At 36.9% G+C, this 27,861-nt stretch overlaps 1 protein-coding gene across 2 annotated transcripts; it reads left to right on the top strand.

The window, feature by feature from the left end:
- ZNF326 (zinc finger protein 326) lies at positions 1–24,273 on the top strand. Of its 2 annotated transcripts, XM_058842297.1 has the most exons (13): positions 1–153; positions 655–729; positions 6,523–6,649; positions 8,705–9,110; positions 11,735–11,933; positions 13,687–13,721; positions 14,596–14,683; positions 16,898–17,012; positions 18,053–18,200; positions 18,725–18,824; positions 20,112–20,242; positions 21,166–21,261; positions 23,568–24,273. In XM_058842297.1, the coding sequence occupies exons 1-13, from the start codon at positions 138–140 to the stop codon at positions 23,727–23,729; spliced, it is 1,698 nt and encodes a 565-aa protein (XP_058698280.1). In that variant the 5' UTR covers positions 1–137; the 3' UTR covers positions 23,730–24,273. The 2 variants fall into 2 exon arrangements, with proteins under 2 accessions (XP_058698280.1, XP_058698281.1); XM_058842298.1 differs by lacking the exon at positions 655–729 and having other exon boundaries at positions 12–153.
- Positions 24,274–27,861: the final 3,588 nt, after the last annotated feature.

Genomic DNA, 27,861 nt, shown 5'->3' with positions numbered 1-27,861 from the left:
GCCCGAGCCAATCGCCGCGCGCCGTGGCAGTGCGTGCAGCGCGCGCGTCCCGCCTCGCCTCGTTGTGGTGGAAGGCGCCATTGGGAGCCGCCGGAGCCGCCGCCACCTTCCCGCCAGCAGCGCCCGCCGCCGCCGCCATGGACTACGGGGAAGGTGAGGGCGCGCCCCCGCTGCAGGGGCAGGGCCCGGCCGCCGCCACCACCGCTGCCGCCGTGGGGCCCCGGCCGTCTATCAAAATGGCAGCGGCCGCTTTGTTACGCGCAGGACGAAGCCCCCCTCACCCACGTCCTCGTCCTCCTCCCCCGCCGCCACTGCCGGGCTGGGGGAGCTGCGGCGGCCGCCGGCGGCGGGAGGGCTGCGCGGGAGGAGGGCCCTCCCCGGGGGCGGTGCGGGCGGGCGGGGGGCGCGGGCGCGGGCGGCGCTCTGCGGGGCGAGGCGCCCTGGGGGCGCGGGGCGAGCGGGGGGCGAGGGGGCGGCGGCGGGCGGGGGGCGCGGGCAGAGCCGGGGGGAGCTCGGGGCGAGCTCTTTGAGGGGGTCGTGTCAGGAGCCTGGAGATCCGACAGGAGAGAGAGCCGCCTCTTGTTGCGGCTCCCTGTCTCTCCCCTCCAGCTCTTGCTAAGCACTAAGTCATTCTCACTGACCCATCCTCTCCAGCTGAAGACAGAGATTGGAGATTCCCAGATACCCCCATGCATTGTGGTGTGAACATGCCCAGTGGGTCAGTCTCAGGTATGAGCTATAAATACGTCTAACCTGTAAAAAGAGTTGGGGCTGAACAATCAGTGTTAACAAAAACAAAAAAAAAAAAAAGGAAACGGGTTTTTAAAAGTGTGTAACATGGTTTGAGTGCTCATGTTGTTCTGGAGGAGTTGTAATTGTCTGGGAGTGAGACTTGATTTTCATCTTGGGCATGTCAACATGAACTCCTGCACGTTCCAAATGAAAAATTGTGAGATAAAGGAGTGGGGATGGGGGGTGGGGTAAATATACAGACTTTTCTTAAGATTATGCTTTTTTTACATAAGCCAGTATATTCTTACAGAGTACTGTATTTGATTCTTACTACTTCTGTTGAAAAGAAAGGCTATTTTCCTTTCTTGTAGAAACCAGGACCTGTAACTGTTTGGTTTTGTTTACTTTTCCCCCCCACCCCTAAAGTTTACTTTAACTAACAGTTTGGGAAGAAGTATAGAAAAAAAAAAGTAAAGTCAACACCAGAAGCTACCTCTTGTTTTTGCACTGTTAAAAATACCATGTAGGTTAAAAAAAAAAGTATACTTTGGTAAGATAATTAAAGTTACGAGTTTAGAAAAGACTCAAGAAATGTTTTGACATCTCTTGCCAGCATGCAAGCAAGTGTTAAAAGGATCTTAATATAAAAACTTTACTGATACTGTAACCAAGCGTCATTTACAGATCCTGTCAGATATGTCCTTGCTTTTGAATCTCTTGACACTCTTGCTGGCTGTTACCTGGAAATAACACATTGAATTACAGATGCATCTTTGATTGCAATATAATAATTTTTGTGACACATTTCTTGAGTCTTAATAGCTTTTTTTTTTCCAGTTATATTATTTTGCATTTATCTTTCCACATAGTATAATTAATAAATAAGTAGTAAATAAATAAATTAAAGATACTGTCCTGTGTTTTCATCTTCTGTATTGATTCCTAATTAAATGTCCATTTGATTTTTAGAATGAAAGGTTATTCTTATCTTATTGGAATACTCACTGTGACTGTTAACCAGAACCTCCTTTTCTGAGATGTGATGACCCAAATATTAAAGTGAATCCAGGCTCATTGTAGGGGAAGTAACTAATCAAATGTGTATTGTACAATTAGAGTGTTCTTTTAATGTACCTCTGTAATAATAGTTTTCATTGTGTTAATTAAGCTATTATTAGTAGTTATTAAAGAAAGTTTAGTTTTGATGTATGCAGCTTGAAACTTTTGCCATGGCTGTTTATGTGTTGTGTGTACATGAGCAAGGCATGCATAAAAACTGTTTTACCCAGGTTCTGTACAGGGCTGTGTAGGGGGGTTTAGAAGACAGGCAACAGAGAGTAGATTTTGGGAATTCTCATCTTTTCCTAGTTTTCATTTGAGCTCTTGGCAAGGTTCTTCCTGTTGGAAACTTTTAGCCAGTGGGAAGCGCTTTCAGTTGTATGTCTGATGACTCATTGTACCATTGTCCCTTCCCGACTGCTCAGTTTGAGCCCAGAGTTGACATGCCCTTCAGAATAAATTGTTAGTATTATTAGCAGGAATATTATTAAATATTCATGTTAATAATTACTGCAACTATTGTCCTTTTAATCTGGAAGGGGAAATGGCCTAATGATGAGGTTGTGATCCTAACAACCTAGGCATGGTGCTATGAAAATGTAATGTGCCTGGAAAATACTGCTTCCTGTTGCACATTGGACCCTTAAGCTTCTGGTAGTCAAAATTTAGCTTCTTTAATTTATTGTTTCTTTTGCAAGATCTTTCTCATTTCTTGTTTTCTTTGCCTTTTCATCTGCTTCACATGGAGCACGCTGTTTTAAATGGTTTCTTGTCTTTATGCTGTGAATATAATTTAAATGTTCTCTGCTCTAAAGGTTTTTCTTTTACATGGAGTTCTGTGTACCAAGAGATTGTGAGTCTTATCTCCTGTTTGTTTACTTTGTAATTCTTTTCCTTTGGAAAATTAATTTTTTCTTTACTGGCTTTTGAGATTTATTTTGCAGCTATTTTAAACTAATCCACCAAATAAGGTGTGGGGTTTTTTTTTTGTTTGTTTTGGTTTGCTTTTGTTGTTTTTGTTGTTTTGGGGTTTTTTGTTGTTTATTTTGTTTTTTTTTTATTTAATCTGAAGAAATAATATACATTAACATTTTGATTTGTAAATTAAACTTTTGTTTTACTATCCCATTCTTTTTTATTTTAGAGGTAATGTATTTTTTGCACCTTTGATGTACCTCTTCTTCCCTCTTTTCAATACAAGTAGACAAACACGATCTAGAAATAAAAACCCAGATAGTTCTTTGTAAGTTCTTCTATTTCCCTACTTAAGTTCAGTGGCTCATTCATCCACAGGGTATTTATGTAAGAAGCTGCAGATGCCAAAACCTGATTTATTCTGTTAATAAATGCTTTGTTTCAGATGCTTTGATAATGCCTTCATCTCAGGGATTCAGTCTCTCATTTTTAAGCTTTAAGAGAAAATAGGGACCAGTTTTTTAATTTCTTTTTAATTCTGTAGTTTTCATAGATACATAGATATTATATTTCTTCAAAGGTTTCTTTGATGAGCAGTTACTGTTTAAACTTAAATGAATACTCTGCTGTATTTTTGATTTGAGACACTGGAATACAATTCCTCGTGTTTTTTCTCTTAGCATGTGAAACAATTTCACATTTAGTCTGCACAGACAGGCAACTTCTCTGTATTTCTGCTGGTGGTGACAGTGATTATTAACCAGTTACTACACTGAAGTCCTTTTTATTTTCACTTATCTGAAAGTATATTTACTGTTGTCTTATATGTTTCCCCCTTTTTAGGATAAAGCCTGTCTGGAGAACATACTTTCAGAGTAAAGTTTAATATCTGAAGAAATACTGTACCTGTTAATTTGAATGCAGTTTCTTTGTCAAGCTCTGGGCCTGGAGTATAAAATGTAGAAATCTTTGGTAAAGTTTGCAGCTGATGACTGAAAGAGGAGGACAGTGGTTGAAATGATAGGTTAACTGCTCAGCTGTGTGGAACAGTTAATGAAATAGTTGGAAGGAGATCATAAGGTTACCTTCAGTAGATCAGGTCAAAAGTTCTAACTTACCAATATCTTGTCACTCTGGAGGCATGGAACAAGTAGTACAAGTACTCATTTAGTGTATTTGTATGCCTTTACTGGTTTGCAGCTTGAAGACTTCGCCAGCCACAGTCTGTGTTTGACATGCTTTGAATTCCTTGTCACTTGATTTATCCAATCTCTGTCTAAAATCCCTGTTAATTTTAGTAACTTATTACTTGTAACTCAAGATTTGTGTCTGTTTTGTGAAAAGTGATGTGGATCCTTCTTTAGCTTGTTATTTGTAAATTCCATTTGCTCCCTCCAGTTTATTGCAGTAAATCATTCAAGTGATCATCCCTCTTCATGTCCTTGTACCTTTTGTATCCCGTGTTAATCATTTTCTAATGTGAGTATATTATAATGTAGGTAAATACAGAGCAGTGAGTCTGGGAAAGGGATGAGTAAGTTGTTCACTGTTAGGGAAGGGATGATGGTGATGTCCTGAAGGCAGGGATTTGAGGATTTAGGGACTGGCATAGCTCTATAGCAAGACTGCTGATGTTATATAACATGAACTGAGTGAGGAGTGTAGAGCGAGTGTGGATGTCAGAAGTTGTCCTGTGATTGTAAATCATATTTTTGTGTTTGTTTTCATGCTAAAAGTTTTAGACTAAAAATATATTTTAAATTGATGCTTCTTAAACCATTTTATGGAAGAGTTTTTTGCACATGAAAGTTTTCGTGTTTTTCCAATACTGAACTGCTGGCATATGCATAACTCTGGTCCTTACTTTCTGTGCTGTAAAAGAATTGCATTGTAGTGTCAGGGATCTTGACAGTATGTTGTGTTCTTCCTTGTTGGGTAACTTGATTCAGTTCTCAACTCCTAACCTCGCTGATTTCATGCTGTCTTAGGGCCTGTACATAATAGGGAGCAGGTGAAACTAATGTAAATTATTGGGTGCTTTCAGGTCAGGTATGTCAGTTTTCAGAATGCCGGTGTCTTTTGATTGGTTATTCTGTATTGAAAAACCTAACAACCTAGATCTGAGATTAGATGATGCCATGGTCAATCTTAATTTCTGTGAAACTGAGTTTATTTTTTTGACTGTCTTCCTTTTTTCTTGGTCTGCATCTTTATGTATACAATCTTGAGGGTAATGTACTGGATTAAGTGGCAGATCATTCAGAAACACCAGAGAGGTACATTAGATGCTTTTATTAGAAGCCTCGTCCTTTTCTTTTTGCAGTAACTCTTTGCAATTTAAGTTGATGATGGGTGGTGCTGTGTTATCAGTATTTTGAGAAGGTTTTGTTCTTGCTTTGGTTTTTGAATCTTTGTTGTATGTTCAGAATGTGAAAAGGTACGGTGTGACTTCTCTGTTGAAAGTTTTCTTTCTTTACCCGGAAGTAGCATCTTTAATTTTTCTGGAAATACCTATGATGATTAGAATAAAAATCAGCAGTAGGTCTTCATGTGTTGGAGTCTCTGTTTGGGCATGCTGAGAATATCTGTAAAAGTGATACAGTCAACTTAGTATCATTTGTAGAATTCTCATTGCTGACAGATACAAGAAAGTAACTTACAGTGACTTGGTGCTAACAAGAACTAGGTACAAATGGGATATAATTTATGTACGTATTTTCAGCACTACAGTTGTTTTCATGAAATGGTATGCACAGAGAGTTACTGTATTTCTTTAAATAGGACACCTTCTTATGACTTCAAAGAGAGCTAATTGTCCTGGAAAAGTCAGTGGTTTACATGTGGAGATACTGAAATGTATAAAGTACTCTCTCTTGTCAGAGTAAACAGCTACTTGGTTTTATTTTTATCCTTCCTGTCTTCATTGTGTATTCCTTCTCTGTGTTATTTTTTCTGTGAATCTTGACTTGCCAGGTTTTCTTGGTATTACCCAAAACTTGGTGTTGGTTGGGAAGCAGTTTTGGTCTCCAAAAATGCCAGTGAAGTGCAAACTGTGTATGTTACAGGAAGACAGTGGATCATACTTGTTATGCAGATCTGCAGCATTATTTTTGTGCTTTGAATTTGGGTGATTATTTACCCAGAATTTTTGCATAGACCTTCCAGTGCTGAGGAGGAAGTTGGTTCTTTTGCCAGACTTCATTACAAGGTACTGAGATGTCATGAAGTGACATCAGTTCGGCTGTGAAATACCGGCATCTTAGTGGGCTGCAGCTCAGTGCTGATTTGGGTGGATTTTTGTTTGTGCTAGATGGCAGAAAGTTCTTTTGTTTGACTGTGGCCTATATACAGAGCCTGTACTGCTGCATGACAGCTTGTAACCTTGACCCACGGTCTCTCAATGTGAGTGGTTTCTTGGGGCATTGGATAGAGAGAGCAGATGCCTGTGAGCTCTTTGTATTATTAAAGGGTTGGAAGTGGTCTTAATTCTCTACAACTGCAGACATATTCTACATCAGGTATCTTGATTTAATTCTCTTTATTTAATTTGATTCCAACTGATGGAACAATAATACTAAGTTGCCTACTATTGGAAAAATTAGGAACTTTATTACAGGCAAGAGGTTGTCAGATGATGACAAAGACACGTGGCTTCTCTAAGCACAGTGTCAAAATTGGTTTGCAACTGTCAATTTTCTATTTTGTTTGTAAGCACTGTGGCATAGAGTAAGCCTTTTACTTAAGAATCTAAACTAGATTGCTTAATAAGAATTCTCACTTGCTTTCTTTATAAACATTTTTCTGCTCTTTTTTTAGACATGGACCGGGATTATGGGCATGGAGGCTATGGTGGCCCACGATCCATGGACTCTTACCTTAACCAATCCTATGGGATGGAGAGTCATGGAGGTGGAGGCGGAGGAGGTGGTGGTGGTGGTAACAGGTAAAATAATCCTTCAGTTGTCCCAAGAATTGATCAAATCCAATTTAAGTTTAAATCATTCTTCTAACTTAAGTGTTCCTGAGGCATGTTGTTATGATTTTGTATGAACACTTTGGTTCTGAGTCTTCATGTTTGATAAATACCGGCAAATATTAAACTGTAAGTGCTAGATTCTTGTAATAATCAGCATTTTTGTGGAAAACTTAGACAGCGAAACAGTGCGTCTGAATGAAAACAGCAAAAGTTTTGTTTTTCAGTATTGTTTAGCAATTTGTAGCTGATTGGCCTGATACACCATTTCTGTCATAGCAGACTAGACCTAATTGGTTTACTGTCTTAGACTGAATCTATCAACATTCCGTTTTCAAGGAACATTTAGGGTATGTGTTCTTTGGTTTGAATGTGCAGTGCTCAAGTGATCTTGGTATCGAATCTGAAAGTCATGTCCAGATTATTTCATTGGAAGGTACTGATTATAATTGAAACTGTGTGCATGTTCTGGGCTACTTTGTAAGATGGATTGGTTTAAAACTAAAAATTCTGATGCAGTGGTCTTAAAGTTGTGTATTTAATGCTAGGATGCTATTTGCTCTTTCAGATAAAAACAATAGGGAGCAGCTGATTTGATTTAGATCTTAATATTGTATTCAAAGAAGCATGCTTTTCAGAGTAGTGATTCTATCTTGAAGGAGATAAAATGTGAAGAAAACTTAGATAATCTGATGGTTTTCTTGTGTGCGCCCTTGAATTTTTGTCTGGCTGTTGCCAGATTACTGTGTGGTTCCTGTCTGTAGTCACTGTGGTGCCACTGGGGAAGGACAATACTAAACAGGGAGGCTGGAGAAGCGTTGTGTCTTGCTGCTCGGTTCTATTAAGCATTTTAGTTAAGTACAACTTGTTTAATAATGAACAATTAATATTGATTGCAAAGTCTAAGCAGAGTTTCAGGAATGAGCTGTACCTACCATATAGTAATCTGCATATGATGGAGGTTGAATGTCTACTTGAACACCAAAATGTCTCTTGCTATGTAACCTAATATTATGCATGGACTTTTTCTAGTGTCATTTTCTGTGTATCTTTGAGTCTTCTGAGATGAATAGATTTTAAAACGAAGGCATTCAGTTTACTGTAGATACAGTTAGTAAGTTGAGTCTCCTGGTAGGTTGTATTGTATCAGTTAAGGGATTGTCTTTCCCAGCTGCTCAATCACCCTGTTATAGCCCTGCAGGGACACTAATGTGTTTCCCTTCCGAGTAGTTACAAATATTAATTTCTAGCCTGACACTGCCCATGTTCCAGGCAAAGCAAACTCTTGATAAATAGCTGAAGATTTTAGCTCCTTGTTGCTTTACTCTGAAATTCCAAGGACTCCTTTTGTGTCCGCTGTGCATGCTTTGGGGAGACTTTGAAAATCTTGATTTGCTAGACCTAATGGTCTGCAAGTGAAAGCTGGATACACTGAAGACCATGAACTATTTTGATTGTGAGACTGAATTTTACAGGGAATAAAAATTTCCGGAAAGAACAAATTTGAAAGGAAGAGCATGTGTATTTTTCCTTTAAAATGAGAACTGTAGGGTTCTTGGAACTCACAACTATACCACTAAAAGAAACCAAAAGATTATTTTTTTTCCTCAGTTCAGAACTAAGCCGCCTCTTAACTGCTGTTTAACTGTTAGACTGTGAGGGTATGATTTTAAAGAAAGGCGAGTTTGACTAGGCTTTGAATGTCTGCAGGTGATAATTTTTGTGAGACTAGGGCTGGGCTCCAATAATGTTTTAGTAAATAAATGTTGCTGAAAATTTAAGTAAACAAAGTTCAGGTATACTGAACTTTAGAATTGTTTGTAGCAAAAATGGCTCAGATAGCTTTCTGTCTGGTCATAGTGTGAATTGCCCAGCCCTAATCAAGATTAAACAATAACACAACTGTACAGATCAGTATAGTAATAAATTGATTTAGTTGATAAATGTCAACTGATAACTTGTCTTTTGAAATGTATAACATTAGTAAGCTTACTTTTTTTTCTCCTCACTGTGCAACTTTTCCAGGTTTGGACCTTATGAGTCTTACGACTCCGGGTCTTCTCTGGGTGGGCGAGATCTGTACAGATCTGGCTATGGTTATAATGAACCCGAACAAAGCCGCTTCGGAGGTAGTTATGGTGGTCGATTTGACAACTCCTACCGGAATAGCCTTGACTCTTTCGGAGGTAGAAACCAGGGCGGGTCTAGCTGGGAAGCACCTTACTCCCGTTCAAAATTGAGGCCTGGGTTTATGGAGGACAGAGGAAGAGAGAGTTACTCTTCCTACAGCAGTTTTTCTTCACCCCATATGAAGCCTGCACCTGTAGGCTCTCGGGGGAGAGGAACGCCTGCTTATCCTGAAAGTGGATTTGGAAGCAGAAACTATGATGCTTTTGGAGGACCATCAACAGGCAGAGGCCGAGGCCGAGGAGTAAGTACAGAATCTTTTCAGATTCTTTTCACTAGACACTCTTTTAAACCCTTTCAAGACCACTGCTTTAAAATGAATGCACTGTTCAGTACAGTGTGGGGTTTTGTCCAAGCAAACTATCATGGTTGACAATGTTGTTTATCCTTTTGAAGCTGTCTTCAAGTAGAACCCAGTCCCTCTTTCTGCTGAAAGTAATGAGTAATAGATTAGTTGATAAGGTTTGTTAAATCTCTCCTTTTGTTTGAAAGGTGAAGATAAAAGTAGTAGGTTTGGTCTAAAAGGGATTAAAAGGACTTTCATTTTTCCTTGTAAACACTAGCATCTCTGCTGCTGGTGGGGAAATTTTTAAATATTGTAAAAGTTGAATTCGAAGTCTTTTGAAGTTTTGAGTAGTTTAAAGGTGCAATGTATAAGCAAAAAATAAAACCCAGGTTGTGAATACCAGAGCAGATTTTGGTTCGTGTAAAGGGAAAAGTTCAGCTAATTCTTTATGTTGAGTACATGTTTTATCAAACATCAAGTCTTCTTTTAAACTTAATTCTTACTCTGACTTGTTTACTGGAAGGGTGATGGGGAGGAAATGACAAAAGTGAGTTGTTAGCAGTTACAGTGATTCTTTCTCAGAATTAAAGCGTGGTTAAAGGGGCATCATCAACTTGAAATCAGGTCCTTTCACTGAATTGAAATTAATTTCCACACAGTGTGCCTAGTCCTCTTGTATTTGTTTTGAAGACTTAAGTTCTAAGTGTTTCTCAGTGGATTCCTTTCCAGTATAAGATGTAAAAAGTATGATTAACTGTATGCAAAATAGTAAATTGCAGTTTGAGGAAGTAATGCTTGATGTTAAGTGAGCTAAGAGAAAAAAAATACAGCAGAGAGAATAAAAAAAAACCCCAAACCAGACAGAAATACTAACTTTAAGTTGATGGTGTCCCTTTGTCTTGGTTTTATAATCCCAGTTTTGATTTTTTTTTTTTAAGCACGAAATATTCAGTGAACACCTTCCTGCCTGTGCCTCTAGGTGTAACTTACCTTTTAAAATTCCTGAACGTGCTGTATTTCTTTGGGAAGTGATTCTTTAATTTTAAACTGTACAGCTTGTAGCTTGAAGTGTAGAGGAAGATTATTTTTTACTGGTCTTTTATATGCTTAACTTGTGTGGTGATTTTGTTCCAGAAAGTCTACTTTGCAGCATTCTTGAGTTTTGAAGTTGCCATATTCAACTTTTAGCTCAGATTTGCACATGGCTGTTAGCTAGCATGTAGCATGGTATGAGAAAAAGATTCTAATCTTCATTTCTCTGCTTGTGAAGCTGAAAATGTTACATTCTTAAGCCTTTATGCCATCCTTTCAGAACTCATTTAGATCTGAAAGCTTCGTGCATAGTTACAACTGAGTTGTTTTTTAATTTGCTTTTGAAATTTACTCTTTTGGTCTTTTATGTAATAAAGGAGAATGTAAAGGCTAGACTACTTACCATAAGTAAAATGCATTGCACCTTTAATAGGTAGATTGTCTGTTTAAAAAAAACCAAACTTGAAATTATCGAGTGTGTACTTCATGTGAAATTTGTGTCTGATGTACATGCTAGGCAGTCTGTAGCTATCTCAACTAAATAAATTAACATGGAGGTCTTGCGCATGGACTTCTGAGTATGGAAAGTGCCTGTTTTGGTACATTCAGTCATTTAAAATCTGCTTTAAAAAAGTATACTTTTTATAAGTGTTGAAGTTATTTTTATGTTCTTTTGACAGTGTAATATTAATTCTCTTCTCATGGAAAGACATATTTCTGCTTATCCAAGTCACTCATCCAGTCTGTGGGCTCTCTTCTGCCCTTTATTAATCAAGGAATTAAGTTAATATTAAGAAGTTTGTTAGCACTTTTGAAAATATTCCAGCTACCTAAATTCCCCTCTTCAGATTACTTACCTATTCTGTGTCTTCAGAGAGGTAACTTCCATATACAAGTGTCCACAAATGACTGTACATAATTTCAGAAATAGAGGAAAGGTTTAGTCTTTCAGTGCAATTTCATTCCTATCACTGCATTGTTTTTGTATCACTTTCTCCAGGCCCAACTTAAAAAAAATCTGTTTTTATTGAATTCAGTGGAAAGATAGATAAAAGATGGAATGGGCTTCCTTTGATTAATCAGTATTCCACACTGGACAACCTTCTTTACTCAGTTTTCAGATCACTCCTATATCATTTTTCATGAGATGCAAAACAAGGAAGCTTTTTTCTTTTTTTTTTTTTGATGTTGAAAAATGAGTTCTTAAGCTCTTTTTTTTTTTCCAGAGAGAAATGGAATTCATTATCTAGAGAATCTGAAGAGAGGAGCCAAGATGTTAGGCTGAGATATGATAGATATGTTCATTGCCTGGACAATGGTTCTGAATAAGCAGAAACACAGTTTCAACATATAAGTATTCGTTCTACTGGACAAACACCCACAAAGCCATTGCACAAATGAACGTCAGACCAGGAGCTTAAGTTTCCTCCTGCATTTTGCTCTGGAAGACAGATTTTAGTTAAGGTCACAGTCATATTGTACCAAGTAGTTGTTTAATTGACATTGCTTTCATATACTAATACGTTCCTCTTAATTTTGCAAATTTTCAGCATATGGGAGACTTTGGTGGAATGCAGAGACCTGGAATTGTCGTTGACTATCATAACAAACCCAGTCCTGCAGCAGTTGCTGCAAGGGGAATAAAAAGAAAAATGATACCACAGCCATATAACAAACCTGGTGGGACATTCATCAAGAAACCCAAAATGACAAAGCCTATTCTGAAGCTGAGCCAGAAAAAATCACCTAGTAAGTAGCAAGTGTCAAAATTCTTAGGTTAAAATTACTGATTTTTTTTATTTATTAGAAATTACATAGTTTTAATATTCAGAAAGAGGGTTGTATGTGCTGTTTTGTAATTCTTCATTTTCTACCTTTCAAGTAGTCCACAGTGGATTTTAGGAATTTACATGTCTAACTTTCCTACTGCAAAGGTAATTTGGTAAATGATACTGAATATTTTATGTGTTTGGATATGTATCATTGAAGACTTATCTCATTGAGACTTCATGATGCTACTTCCTGGAGGCAAATTTTTACCATTAAAAATAATGTCAGAGCTCAGGTTGTCTGAAGAGACAATGCCTAACAAATACTAAAATATGCTCTTGCATGAGCCTGAGCCCTGCTGTCCAAATTCTTCTGTAAAGAAGTCCAAATTCTATAAAAAGTAGTGCATCAGCTGCAATGCAGTTAAAATAAAGATGTAAGGCGTGGGTGAAGAGGAGAAGGGAGAGGAGGGAAACCGCAAAAATGGCAAAAACTGTTACAGGATAATTTATGAGAGGCAGAAAGAGATTGCTCCCACTTGTAAATGAAATGCTGTAATGACAAGAAGAACTGTAAATGAGATAAACTATAAATGCAAACTGTAAATTGTATTGGTGATGCTTGGTTTCTTTAACTTCCAGAAAGATATTCTACAACTCTTATATAAAATTTTTATATTGCAGTCAAGTTGGAGGAAAAAGTCACTAGTGAAGTTTGAATAAATTACTAGCTTTAAGGGAATGTAAACTAGATTATTATATATTGTGAACAGTGTGTACAGAAGTCAGATTTTAGTTTTTATGTTTGTGATTTCCCATTAATTTCAATCTACAGTGTTTTATGTAGTTTGGTTTCAGATCACCTGTGAAAATTGTTTAAAGTTGCTGTAGCTCATAGCTTGCAAGGCAAATGCACAGACTTGGCAGAGACTTTGAGACATAAATTCTGGTTTTGAGTTTGTTATTCTGGTTACATTACTGTGTATTACATAACGGTTCTCTCAACTCTGACTTAGAGTACTGTACAAATTCCAGGAACTGGCTGTATAGAGCATAACCCTCTGCCTTTTGTATAGGGAACTTTGTCGGTGGTCTTGCCAGCTTTGTTGTGATGAAAAGGGTTTCTAAAATGCACATCCAAGTTCTTCCAGTACTTTTGTACATTCTCCTTTCTAAGCTATGTTCAGACAGAGCACTTCTCATTTATTATCTCATCCCCCTCACTGATTTCCACAATCCAAAGACCAACACATAATATTGGTTACTTTAGGAAGTGAAATAGAGAGTGCCTACAAGAGTGCAGCCTGTCCTGTGGCTCTGAGATTAAGGGGAAGAAAATGTTGAGTAGTTTAACACAGTTTCTGAAACTCGAACTGAAAGACCTAAGCAGTATCTTGTAGTTGAAAACTGAGAAGTGGGTGACAACTAACAGAAACTTTGATGCAGTTCGTATTGTATGAATTAAAATATATCTCAGAATTATATTGTCCTTTCAACCTTGAAATTCTTGTCTTGGAATTAGACAGTGGTTAATTGCTTCTAAAAGTGTTTAGTTTATATTTCTAAGGGTAACTGACTTTACATTTAAGTGTTACTAAACTATGATAAATTGTAAATGTAGACAATCTTCCCTGCATAACAAGTTTGATTTTTTTTTTCCTAAATATTTTACTGTCTTAAAATGAATTGTCAGTGACAGCACTTTTGCATTGTTTCTCATTTTATGTTAATAGACATGAAGACATCTTACCAGGAGTCTACTGTAGAGGTAAAGATTCCCAGAACTGGAAATTGTTTTAATTCTTTGAGAAGTTTGCATAGTATACCTTAAGACAAATAATTCTTAAGCTGGAGTTATCAAATTGAACATTAAACTAGATAAGTTTTTCTGAACATGATTTTGGGTTTTTTCTCACTTTATCTAAAACTGTCTTATTTTGGTGGCAGTTGATTTTGAGTGAAAGTAGCTTGTGCAGATAGCCTGGAAAGTGAATTTTAAGGTGTATTTGTAGACCCTACCTGTTCTTGTAATGCACAAGGGAGCTCTCTTATGAACACTTCTCATGTTGCCACAGGTAGACAGCTTGAGCTCATGCAGCTATGACCTTGGGTGGGTACAAAGGAGATCACTAAACAGAAGTGAGGAGGAATGGCTAAGACATTAAGACACATCAAGGAGAGAGGGTAAATAAAAAAAGGGTTAGTGTTAAAAGGTGTTCTCTGATAGGGTAGGAAGATCAGTCCCTTCCTTCAGATCAGTTACAGCACTATGTAAGAATGTTACTGGTAAGCTAAGCATGTGTGTGTATATATATCCTGGTTTAATGTTGCAAGACTGGAATGTCATTTCCCTTCTTATTGAAAGAGAGTATTAACACCTTCTCAACTAAGTCTGGATTGGAGGTCAAAATATTTATATAGAAAACAATTTTGATTGTGAAAATAATTTACTAAGTCTTCAAGGCATTATGAAGAAATGCAGAGCTAGAAGTGTTTGTACACCGAGTTCAACAAGATACTAAATTCACTTTCATTGTCATATTTAAAAAATAGCAAGTAACAGATCATTGGAAATAATGTATATTATGCTGCCTTTCTGGATTTAGAATGGCTTTTTTAATTTATGGATTTGACTTTATTAGGAAATTGAAGTTGATACAAGCGGCGCAGTTGTTATATATGAAGACTTTACAAGAGATGCTTATGATCTTGGATATCAGACTTTTGGAGGTAAGTCAATTTGCTTTGTCAGGTAAGGTATTACAGGTATTCTATTTGTGAGACTTCGAGAGAATACATTTTATAAGCCTGTATTTATGACCTCTAATAATTACTTGGTAGCATGGCTGCCTTTTTTTTTGTTTAAAGTCTTAAAAATTCAGGCTGTGGATATATGGTTGTTTGTAACATCCATCCATTACTTGGTTGGTTTTTTCATGCTTACTGTGTCTCTGCTCACTGATCATTTCAATATGTTGTTTGCCTTCTGTTTTCTTTTATTTTTGTAAAAAAAAATTGTGGTCTTCTATACTTGCTACCATTCCATTGCTTGAATGTTGTTCATCCCACTGGTTCCTCACCCATATCCTATTATTTATCCCACTAGCTGATCAACCTCACCATTAAACTCTAGGTGAGTCACTTTATTAAAAGTGGATTCAGTTGTCTTGGAGAGCTGCTGTCAGGAATGGGGGGTCTGTTTCATGTACAGTCTTAATGAGACAGGTTTATTATTAGTTTACAGAAAGTCAGTTCAAGCGTGTAGTAACTGTAGTGATTCCAGATACACAGAAAAAGAAATCCAGTGATAAGGCTGAAATTAGTCCCCCTTTCCTTGCATGCTGCCCTATTGCATATGGCATGGTCTCATTTGATGGCAAGGAACACTGGAAATTTGCAACCAAATGAGTGTTTCTTTCCTTGAAGTAATAGCAAATATTTTGAGTTTATTTTTAAGTTGTGTGGGTTTTTTCTTGTTTTAAAGGTTTGCATAAGTGCACTGAAGGAAATAGGGAGTTTTTAGTTTGTATATATTCAGGTCTCCATTCCCCAGCTTCTAACAGGACAGGCTCTTCAATTTGTGAGCTTGAGGGTCAAAGTAGAAGCCATTTCACGTCACAGAATATCATACCAGATGATTTTTACAGCAGTAAAACAAGTGATCCTTTGCGTATTTCCAGGGTTGGTGGTAGTGCACTAAATGAAATTTAAATCCTGAGATCAGTATGGGAATTGCCTCTGGGTAGGTAGGTGTTTTTTTGTTACGTTTTTAAAAAATAGTTTCATGGACAGGATTTTTTTTTCCTTTCTGGATCACAGTAAACTCTTTTCTACAAAATTAGAAACCTTGGGATAATCAGGAGCTGTTAGTCATGAAGATGGTTTTCAGTATTCAGTGACACTTCTTGATCCCCAGAGTGTTTTGCAGTCTTGTGTTTGTGCATGATGCTGTTGTATGTTCCTTTCTGTTGGTGTTTGGATGTAGATTTCCTGGAGCCTGACCTCTCTTCTGAGGTTGAACTGTAAAAGAAAATAAAGCAATCCTCTTTTTTTCTGGTCTAAAACTACCCGCTGAATAATATCCTAATTGTTTCCCTTTGTCCATAGACTACTAAAGCAGACAGAGGAAAGACAAACATAAGTGCACTTACGCAAAAAGTCAGTGTCCTTGGAAGTCTTAAGTGTTGTAGAACTAAATTCTGTTCATTTAGTCATTCACACTTTTACTTACATGCCAGATAGTAGTTTAATCAAGTTCTTCTCTGAAGGTTTGGTTGGGTTTTTTGTTGTGTGGTGAATCTGTCTGTCCTTGTCTCTTCCCTGCTGCCATTAACTGGTTTATTTCTTTGGCTGAAAGTCTTTGGGGTATTTTTCTGTGAAACCAAGTGAAGTCTAGTGGGGAAAAATAATAAAGGTGTTGAATTTCAGCTAGGATACCATACCTTGAAGCAACATTGTCTTGTCTCCTTTGCTTTCTGTTTTGGGAGCTGCCTTCTCAGTAGAAGAGACAGCCTTTAGATAGTTTCCTTTTATATAAGGGGACTGTAGCAGTGGTGCTCTAAAAACATAGGTGGGTTTTAAACAGTGTGTTTTTCCCCATGCATTTCCAGTTCCCTTTTTCTGGTCACTTACTTGAACAGTCCTTTAATAACTAGGTGCAACAGGGAAGGAATGCTTTAACACTGAATTTCTTCTGTGTCTGTAAACTAGAGTGTAAACCCTTAGCTACTAAGTTGAAAACAGGTATTTAAATTGGTTGTTTTTAGACGAGGAAAAGAAAGCAAAACTTTAAGAACATTTAAGAAAGCCATCGAACCACATTGATACGTCGAACATATTGATACTACATTTTGAAGTGTTTGTGGAGGAGGCAGGGAAGACAGGTACTTTTGCTGGTGTTTGTTGTTTTGGATTTGGTTTTTAATCCTTCAATTGTATGTTAAGATGGCAAAGGAGAAGTTAAAAGTGAGGAAGAAGAAAAGCGGCGGATTGAGGCCAGAAGAGAGAAGCAAAGGCGTAGAAGGGAAAAAAACAGTGAAAAATATGGCGATGGATACAGGTTTGTGCTGTAACTTCTGTGTTGTGTACAGTGTTTTTCTTGCCCTTAATGCCTCTCTAAGAACACGTTTTTTCCCTTTGGACTGATTATAGGAAAATAAAATGCAGGAAAGAAAGGAGGGAAAAAACCCACCTACTTCCACACCCCTCTCTGCTCCTCAGCAAAAGCCCAAAGCTAACACAAATAAAAAAAAAACCTCAGGCTAAAACCTGGCACCCAAATTTAGTGGCTTAGAAGACTGGGTGTTACATTGGACCACTGTTGTATCAGAAAATCCACAATTTACTAACCCCTTCTCCCCCACAAGTGCATCAGTGCACACTTGAGAAGCAGATTAGAATGGTACTGCATTTGAAGTATATGCTCCTGTTGATTTAAAGAGCTGTCAGAAATTTATTTTATTCCAGTTTTGTGTGTGTGTGTATGTATATATATATATATTTATATCTGTGGTCAACTGTTTTGTAGCAAAAATAAGTACATGGGTTTGTAACTTTCTTAGTGTTGCCCAGTGGCTGCACTGTACAAAACTGTTCAATGTCAATGCAGTATTTGATCCTGGCTAGTGATTTTTCTTCATTATACTGAGGAGAGTCTATTTCCTTATAAAAATTGTATAGCTTTTGTGTGGAAAATGAGCTTTAAATTAATTCTTCTGATTACTTGCTATTAGGAGTTCATGGCCTGGCTGAGCTATGATTCTGAGCCTACAAGGTGTACTACAAAAGGCGACAGGAAGGAGAGAGCTGCAATAGATGAACTCACAGAATAATGTAGCTTTTAAATGCTTGGCTTCTGATTTCAGCAGTTTTTGTCTCCTGAACAGATAACTTGTTACTCTGACAGTGGCCTGATATGTATTTAATTCTTGTAACACTTATCCTTTATAATGGAAAAACTTTAGGGTTTTTTTTTTTCATTCCTTTTTCACTTAGGCTTCTTCAAAGAATGCTTTTCCTGTTCCCTTTCTGATTAGGTTTGTCAAGTGTCATAGTTTTGAGGAGTTTTAATAGTAATATTTAACGTATTTCTCTTGACAGAATGGCATTTACTTGCTCATTTTGCAAGTTTCGAACATTTGAAGAAAAAGAAATTGAGTCACATCTGGAGAGTGCAGCTCACCAGGAAACATTGGATCATATTCAGAAGCAAACCAAATTTGACAAAGTAGTGATGGAATTTCTTCATGTAAGACAGCTGTTTTTAATCTGTATAATACTTTTACATGAGAATATAGTTAAAATTTACCATTTCTTTTCAAAATATGCTTAACTTACTGTTAATCCTTTTGTAGATAACTCTTGGTGCAGCGCATACTACTAAAAGTTGAAGCAAATTCAGTCTCTAAAATGAAAGTAGTGCCTTGAGAAGTAATAGAAATTTTTTACAGCATGTTATATATAAATATGTATTAATATCTATTAATATATGATATAAATTATCTGATAGCAAGATATTATTACAACAGATAATACATAATTACAATTATACTGTAGTATAATAATTAATGTAATTACATTTATATAACACTGTATTGATACATATTATATATTATATTTATATATGTTGTTATATGAATATATTAATATAGTATATTATATATTATAATTATATATTCAATGTATAAGGTATATTGAATTTTAAAAATCTGGGTTAATATTGGAATGTAAACATTGTACATCATAGGTATTTACAATTTTTTCCCTCTATAGGAGTGTATGGTGAATAAATTCAAGAAGACAGCAATGCGTAAGCAGCAGACAAGTAACCAAACTGAAAATTCCCAAGCTACTGAAAAAGATATAATGGAAGGTGAATAATGTGGAGCTCTCCTGGTCTTTTTCTCCTTTCATTCTTCTTTGAATTTGATAAAATGGATAAAATCTGTTAGTTTTTACATCTTTTCTGTATCTGGTTGAGATTCCTTGCTTTGTTTCTGATACAGTGTGGAATGTAAGCACAGCAGGAGATAGCAAACCTTGTTTGTTTGCTATCCATGTAGCCTTGTCAGAAGGTGAGAACATCATGCTGGTACTTGATAAACAATTCTGTGGGCTTTGCTGGAGTCTCATTCAGTGTAAGGCATGAGGAGTGACAACAGGTGAATGCACCTGATGGAGAGATGGAGAGTGTAATAAAGCAGTGAGGTGATAGTGGCTAAATACAATGACAAGGAGTTGGAAAAGTGTAAATAGGAGAGTTGCTGTGGTTTAGAGGGACAGTGACAAAAGGAGGAGGTTTGAGTGTTTTTTTGTTACTTGCATCTCAGCCTGGAATTTTTTTCCCCTTGGCTGCCCTATAGGCAACTTTTTGGAGCATTTCATGTGTCCCTGCCTTGCTGTGCCTTTTTCTCCCATTCTATGCTTGAAGGATTTCAGAATATGGGCTGCAGCCAGTGGAGACATCTTTGAGTAACTTTATTTTAGGCAATAACTCTATTTCAGTATTACCTTAATTTGAACTTAAATACTAAAAGCTACTTAAAAATTGATATAGGCAAGATTTTAACATTCCCGCATATTCTTTTGTGCTTCCCTTAAGTACTGGAGGGCCTGTTTTCCTTTGTGATGAGAATGTTCTGTTACCAGGCTAATATTTAAAATATCAAGAGGAGTCGGATTCATGTGCTTCTCCCTGATGGTGAAGGAGGGCAGGGAAGTAAATTAGTTTTTATAAGGGTTAAAGTAAGTGCAATTACTTTGGTCAAGCGTTGTTTGCTGTATCAAATCATATAATATAATACATAATATATAATATTATATATAATATATGATATAAAAAGATAAAATATCAAAATTAAGGCTATAGGTTATTGTTGATTGAAAATAAATGCCATTCTTGTACTTTGCCTGGATCTCATGTGTAGTTTATGAAGAGGTGAAGTTGGAGTATTGAAGTGAAAAACTTCTTCTTCCAATATTGCCCTCAGGTAGCCTAATTTTGATGCCTGAATTTAGGTGAATATTCCTCAGTGGGTCAGTTAGACATGTTTAACAACTGAGAGCTATTAATTTTTGGGTAAAAAACTAACAAGCTGCTTTTCCAGTTGCCTGAAGTAATGCATTTTATGATAATGGTTTGTTGCATCTTCTTTGGCAGGGGTTACAGCTGATGACCACATGATGAAAGTTGAGACTGTTCACTGCAGTGCTTGCAGTGTCTATGTTCCTGCATTGCACAGTTCTGTTCAGCAACACTTAAAATCTCCTGATCACACAAAAGGAAAACAAGTAAGATATGACATATTATTAAAAAAAAGGGCAAGCATAATCTAATAGTAGGTGAAAAGTGTTAGACCTCTTGGTGCAAGTAATTTTATAGCTCTTGTTGAAGTGTCTTGTTCTCTAGAAAGCTGTCATGTCCTTACTGCACTTTGTAAGTTTAACACCTCAGGAAGTAGCCAGCACTTAAGCACCCCAGCTAATGAAATATTGGTGTGCTTAATAGCTGCCAGTAGAAAATCATGAGAAAGTTACTAGAAATTACTTCTTCACTTGATGAGAATTTGCTTTACAGAGTCTAAGTATTGGAAACATTTTGTTGTTCAGATTGAAAAACAAAACACATGTGTTTCTAGCAAGATAAACATACTGTGTCTTTCTTGGTGATTGTCTTTTTAATTTGAAGACAACAGAGAGCAGTTTAGAATTAGCAGTCATGTTGTATTTGCCCCTGTTAAAATTTATAAACTTTAAAACTTTATGGCTGGTAGAAGGGTTGAAAGAGTAGCATGAGCAGGACAGTAAGCAAGATAGCCAAAGTTATGTTTTGTTTATATGTGAGCTTCTTTGATTGTGGAATGTTGTAGAATGTTTTGAATTGGAAGGGACCCTGAAAACGAGCAGGATCATCTTCAATAATATGTTAGGGTGTGATTGAGAAGCCTGAATGTTGTCTGTAGATTAGAACAGATACCTGGTTGCAGTCCATTATATAAGCAAGATACATCTTCTGATCAAGCTAAAGCGGCAAGCTATAAACACTACTACACCTAATTGGTTAGGTTTATGTGGTTTGGACTTAAGTACTAAGAACAAGCAGTTCATCCTGTAATATGTTCATTCTTTTATTTAAAGAAACTGATTGTGAATTCAAATTCATGTGACTTGTAATAGGAACATGAGAAGTATTCACTGTTAAATTTGTTTCCTAGGCCTACAGAGAACAAATAAAAAGGGAGAGTGTTCTTACTGCCACCAGCATCTTGAATAATCCTATAGTCAAGGCACGATATGAGCTGTATGTGAAGGTAAGATGCAAATGGAAAAAAAATAATTGTTTGCCATTTTCTCCATGTTGACAGAGTTTAACCTCAATGCTCTGTCTTTTAGATAGCTCACAGATTGAATATACTTTGAATGTATTTTGCCAGTCAAAAATCATTGTCTCAAATGAATTTGCAGCAAAAATTACCACCTTCAGATTCACCAGCTTTTGGGTGTCATTTAAAGCTTGTATCTAGGCAGTTTTTAATTGGATACTCTAAAAAACTCAAAACAAACTTCAGGCAAATATCAGCAGTGTCCTTAACTGCGTATGCAATGTTAACTGCAGAGCACAAAACAAAGTTACTCCATCTGTACATTTAGAAGCAAAAGCTTCTTGTGTGGGTTTGAAATATAGTGTGCATATTACTCAGCTACTTTTTATTCTATAGAATTTTTAGGGTTCATGACAAAAACTTAGAGTAGTTGATGAGATTAGAGAATTTAAAAGGCAATGGCAGCCTGTGTTGTAGATATGTGGCCTGAGAAACGGGTGAATTCATTTTAGCAAAATGGAGGTGTTTTTTCTGCTGGGCCACTTACTTTGCGAAATGACTCTGTAATACTGTTGTTAGCTATGTCTGGATTACTTTTAATTGGTTTATCATTGTGCCTGTGCCATAACAGTAAGATCCTTTCAGACAAAGCAGTATTGTCTTTTGGAAATAGGGCAAGGTACGAGCCAGTGCCCAAGTTAATTGTGATTTAAAATGTCAAATTAGTCGTGTCCTGAGAAGTTAAGTATGGATGGGTGTGTGAATCAGTTTCAGACAACTGTTGTATACCTGTTAAGGAAAGGTTGCGAATGGCCAGCTACCAGAGCCTGCAATACCTGCCAGAATTTCCGGCCACCTCTTCCCAGTTCCTTATGCCTGGTATGCCTTGTCCAGTAGAGCCCCCTAGCGGGAGATGGGTAAAAAGGAGAATGGAAATTTGCCTTTCATCCCTTCAAAAACTGAGGAAAAATTTTGACAATTGCAAGATTGTCTTCACAAGGAGACTGCTGACGTTTTCAGAATGACTGAAATGTCTGGTATATTCTGTGGGAGACTGAACTTAATACACTTTCACCAGGATCTGCTCAGTGAGATCTGTCTGGTTCCTGCAAATCCCTTTCATCCTTATTCAAATGTATAATGAACTGCAGACTGAAGTAATTCAGTTTTCTTATACAGCCTGTGCTGGAGCAGAGCACTCATGCATTTGGGACCTGCAGTGTTCCAGATAGGGGGAAATCTTCGTTATAACGTGGTCTCAGTTCTGCTTTCTTTGGGTTAAATCTAAATCTGAATTTAAAATTTCTCTTGATTTTTAGAAGAATACTGAAACCATGATTTTGTTTCATGGCATTTGCTGAATATTTTTATCAGACTAATTTTTCAGTAGCTATGTGGAAGATTCTACCTGAGAAATGTAACTGATGTGGGCAAAAATGACAAGGGGCCAAGCATAAAATTTTTTTTTTTTTTTGTATCTTCTTTTAAAAAATACTCTTAAAATCCTAGTCCTGGTGCAGTTGGTGGTTGGTATCATATGTTCAGATCAGACTTGTTTTATCAGACGTAGGAACATGAAATGAGCTTTAGCCAAGAAACTCTTAATAGTTCATGTCGATATTATTCATTGATTATTCACAGTTCTTATGAAGAGGGAAAGGGAAAGACTGATGTATGTTGTGCTGAACAATTGTATGAAATGGAGAAAATATGAACCCAAAATGCCATTGTGTTTAAAGTACTGAGAAAACTGATAATTTTTCTAGGTCAACAATGGAATGAATTTCAGGGTACTCAATGTAATAAATTTTAGAATTCTTCATTTTTTAAGGAGTGCGCCTTTTTTCATAGAATTATTCAGAGTGAATGAAGACTGTAAATAAGGAAAAGCAGAGCAAAACTCTTCTGTTCCAATTTGGTTTTAACTGGGGAGAAAAAGGAAGCATCTGTAGTTCTTAATGAAAACATGTTGAAACTTTAGCATGTAATTTTAATTTCTCGAGTGTTGAAGTGAAATCTGTGTTTAGCATACTTTGCTTTATTTCAGTGCCATTTCCACTTTCATTGAAGGAGTTTATTTGGATCCCAGTTTCCCATGTGCATAAAGATGTGGTGTTGCTAGTTTTAAGTCCAACTCATTCTGATTTTCTTTCAAAAAACCCACAACTATTAAAAAGCAGTATAAAATAATGTAGCATTTCTTAGTGGCTGCCCCTTTCATTGACTGAAATTATGAGTATGATTTTATATTTGAAGTCAATATCAAAGTGATTGTTTTCAATCTTGTACTTCAGGGTGAAAATCCTTTTGAAATTAATGATCAGGCTCAGGAGCAGCAAACTGAGGAAGAAGACAAAGCTGAGGAGCCAGCTGAGGGTGAAGAAGAGGAGGAAGAAGAGGAGGAAGAAACTGAAGAACAAACTGACTTCACTTTAGACCACACTGAAGATAACTAAGTGCAAGAAAATAAAAATACATTAGTGGGGGCAAACCAGCCTTTTATTTCTGCTCTGAAGTGGCTCAGACTTTTTAATAGTCTCAAATGGATCTGAAGATTCCCCACCATATGCATGCATTCCATTCCATGGAGAACTTGTTTATATAATTCCTCTGTGTTTCTGATTTTGTTTAAAATGAAATTAAGACTATTTTAGTTGAGCTTTTTATAGAAAACTGACTGTTAAAGCTGATCAAAACATTGTGTTGTATATTTTTTTAAGCATCCTATTTTTTTGGTGTGTGTACTGAAAGTTGGATCTGGTCTAATCAGTTGAAAAGGAAGGTGGATCTTTGGGGTAAATATTTTAAAAGCTTTATGCTGTAAGCTTATAAATATTTACCTCAGTACAGGATGAATAACTTCAAAAATTGTGCTGTTGAGTGTGGCTGTTTGGGGGGACTGCATTGCACTCTGTATAATAGAGTATGTGTTTATAATATGCCTTGTAGCTTTTTGTGATAAGATGTACCAGTTTGTAGCAATAAAATACTTTAAAAATATTACTGTTTAAAGTGTCTTTAGTTTAAGTGTTTCAAAAATTTCCCCATGCTGACTACTAAACTGGTTTCAAATTAAATCTTGATTGATACTGTCATTGAAATTGTAGTTGCATCTTAAGCGACTCATTTATTTCTGAGTTTTGGTGTATTGGGTCTCTATCCACCAGGACAGGTAAGTACCTGAGCCCTCATAGTGTGCCTGGGTGAAGTGTCCTTTCTGCGTGTTCACGTGGGGTGTACCCTGGTCTATTTTAGAAATTGCAAGTAGTACACCTGTGGTTTTTCTGTAGTTCCTACTGCTGTAGCTTTTGACTAACGAGAACTGAAAATGTCTGTTTTGACTGTTTCTAAGTGCAGTGAGGTAACTCGCAGCTTTTTTTGCTAAATAAGGTAACTTGAGACAAGTAACTACAATCTGGTGGTTATAGGGCCTTTTTTTTTTTTTTTTTCAAAATCTCATAATAAATGTGATGTTGCACATTTCTTTTGGAGAGTCCTTGTGGTAATATGTAGTCATCGCTGTGTAGAGATGGTAAATACTTAAAATACTTATATAAATACCTATAACCTTACCTGCAAACTAATTTGCTTTTTCAGTGATGTGTTTTTGAACGGAGGAAGGTGTGCAAGTTTTGTGGAGGAATGCTTTATTCAGATATTAGGCCACCTGAAATCCTAATAGCAGTCAACTCTGAAGAATGCTGTGTATTGCAGTCATTTAGCTGTTGCCTTTGTGTAGTTTGGAGAGTAGAAAATATGACAACATGGTGAGGAAAGAGAGAGGAAACTGAGTTTGGTGTCGACCTCTTGTTTATGGCTTTACAGTTTTATTTTTTATTTAAAAAATCGGCATAATGTAAACCAGACTGATGTACCTGTAAGTATCAGCTTGGAACCAGAAGTTAGCATGGGTTGGTTGGAAGATATGTTAAGCCTGCAGCTGTTCTACATCTCTAAATTCTCGTATTCTCCATGTTGAGGCTAGGATCAAGATTGATATTTGCATTGCTTTTAGGGTGTAATCTCCCCTTCTGCCTTACAAACTGGTCATTCAACTATTTGTGTTCTACTCGTAGGTTTCTTGCCTTACAAGAGAAAGATGCGTCTTATCTCTTCCCAAACACTTTAACAGGAACTGTATCAGTGTTCTAGGAACTGGGTGAGAGTTTTAGCATGAGAATTTGAGTAGTTAAGAGAATTGAGATGCTGCCCAGATTTCTGCAAGTGGTGAGTTTGTATATGGCTACTTTATTGGAGAGAATTAAGTTGCTTGTACTCAGCTAAGATAAGCCCTTCCACTTAGGATCTCAATGCTTTATTTCCATTGCTGCACTGATTTCATCCATGGTGACTTCAGAATCTTTGAATTCAAAGCAGTCACGATTTGACTTGATACCTAAAATACATAATTTGCTACTTATACTAACATTTCTCAACTGTAAAGTGTGTTAAGTGATACCTTAAACTTAGATGACAGATTTGAGGAAGTGGGGGGACAACTGCTAATTGTAATAGACAAAATTATCCCATAGGCTTAGGAGGAACTTCAGATGGAATCCTTGGGTCCCTTTTATAGCTGATGTTTCATTAAATCAATTTTCCTAGATCAGTGACGTGTGGAAATAACTTCAGAGGGACTGAGGTTGGCACATTCCAGGTGACACCATTGGTAAGACACACACACGGAGACTCAGTCCAAACAGAGTGGAGATTGCATTTATTTGTTTCAGAATCTCAGAAATTAAGACCATGGCTTTAGGCAGTTGTGGAGAATGATGCCTCCTGATTTACACATCCCTGTTCAGAGACCTTTGTATTTCTTTTACATTCACCAGCAATGTGCTCTCAACTGCTGACTGTTCATAAGTTTTGATTGCAGTAGGGTATGCCTTTCCCTATTTTTAAAAACCTTGAAATGTTGACTATTGTGATTGATACAGTTTATAAAAAGACAAAAAAATGGGGAGCGTTTTTGTATCCCCCATCCTGAAAAACCACTTCAGATGAAAGATCAGTGAAAGACTGGACTTGAAATGTAGTTGATGTTTCATAATCATACAAATGATAACTGGTGACTAACGGTGTTTCCTTGGAGAGTCAGTTGCTTAAGGAAAAGCAGTTGGAGTTAAGGCAGATAGGTCCTGTTCTAAAATTAATATTGAGGATTTTCAATAATTGAAAAAAATTTTGGAGATGGTAAAGCACCATAAGGTGAAAAGTATTTCAGAGTGTTTAAAAGTATCTTGTGGGAATCAAGGCTGTCCTACATGATAGGCAAGATCTCGAATCCTCTTTCAGTGCATGAGCTGTAGAGTCTTGAGTGGAATCAACAGAGGATGTTTGGTGCCTCTTACCTGAGTAGTTGATATGGAATGTTTCAGGTGATGATTTACATTGCACAAGAGTAGCAAGGTTTTGACTTGCACAATGATACTAATGCTAATTTTTTTTTTCTGCTGGAAACATCCTGGTATGTTTTTAATCTTTCATAGAACTGAATTGTGTTCTTGATTTATAGTGCTGAAGAATAAATACTTCTCTCACATTCTAAATACCTCAGGAGCTAGAACTTCAATCTTTTTGCTCTCAGAAATGTTGATAAATACTATATGGAGTTTTGTTTGTGGTTTTGTTTTGTTTAGGGTTGAACTTGCAAGGTAGCCAGTAGAGTAGTAAGAAATATGGGCACTAATCCTTGCAATTTACACACAGGGAATAATTGCCATATATGCAAGCTCTTATGTGTGTTACAGCCCAAATGCACTAGTGTTTTAAATACAATTATTTTTTGCTACAGTGTCAATGCAGGATGATTGCAATCATACTTGTGTAATACTTGGCTTGTTTTCATGCTGTGTGAAGGACTGAAATTTTGAAACAAGCCTGTAGATCTCTTGCTTTGGCTTTTCCTGTTTTTCTGGTTTTCTTACAGTTAGGAATGTGAAAGATAATGGAGACTTACCATCTTCATTCCTATTTACCTTGGACATCTTCCTTGTGGACTTTAGGACATGTGTTCCAAACAGTTGCTGTGTTTGTAGAGTGAAATCAGTTTTCAGCTTGCTGAATAGTGGCTTTACATTTTCTTGCTGTTGTCTGTGAGACTTCTACAAAAAAAAAATTCTTTTCTTTAAATGTATTTTTCAGGTTCTAGAATGTCTTCTCTTTCTAAGTAGCCCTGAAATAGAGGATCCAGAGCCTTTCTTCAGTTGGTTATCCTTCTACTAAATGAAGTCCTCACCCACTCAGAGTTAAGATTGTAGGGAGAAACTTTATTGTAAGGAATGCCCCTAGCAAGCAGGGAGTTGGATCTCTCCTAGCCTTGGTAAATCCCACATCCTCTTGAGTCAAAAGCCTGCAGTGAAGCCCCTTAAATCGTGCGAGAGGATTAGAATGTTACGCCAAGTTTGTTTGCAGTGAAGTTTGTTCTAAGAGTAAATATGAGTAACTTGTATCTGTGTAATTTTTTAAAGTTAATTTCTAAAATTGTGTCAAGTTTTTAGGCTTACAATAGTGCACTTCTCTTTAAAGTTAAGTCTTGCACCTCAACTCAAACAGATTTGTCTGGTTTAAAGTACAGTTAGCTGA

The sequence above is a fragment of the Poecile atricapillus genome, chromosome 7 (assembly GCF_030490865.1).
Source record: "Poecile atricapillus isolate bPoeAtr1 chromosome 7, bPoeAtr1.hap1, whole genome shotgun sequence".
NCBI lineage: Eukaryota > Metazoa > Chordata > Aves > Passeriformes > Paridae > Poecile > Poecile atricapillus.
This window is presented reverse-complemented; position numbering and strand designations above follow the sequence as displayed.

Bases quoted from the DNA above. Each gene is read 5' to 3' on its own strand.
- ZNF326 (XM_058842297.1), top strand. The intron at 18,201-18,724 runs GTAAGACAGCTG...TTCCCTCTATAG, and splicing joins TAGTGATGGAATTTCTTCAT to GAGTGTATGGTGAATAAATT. The intron at 21,262-23,567 runs GTAAGATGCAAA...CTTGTACTTCAG, and splicing joins GATATGAGCTGTATGTGAAG to GGTGAAAATCCTTTTGAAAT.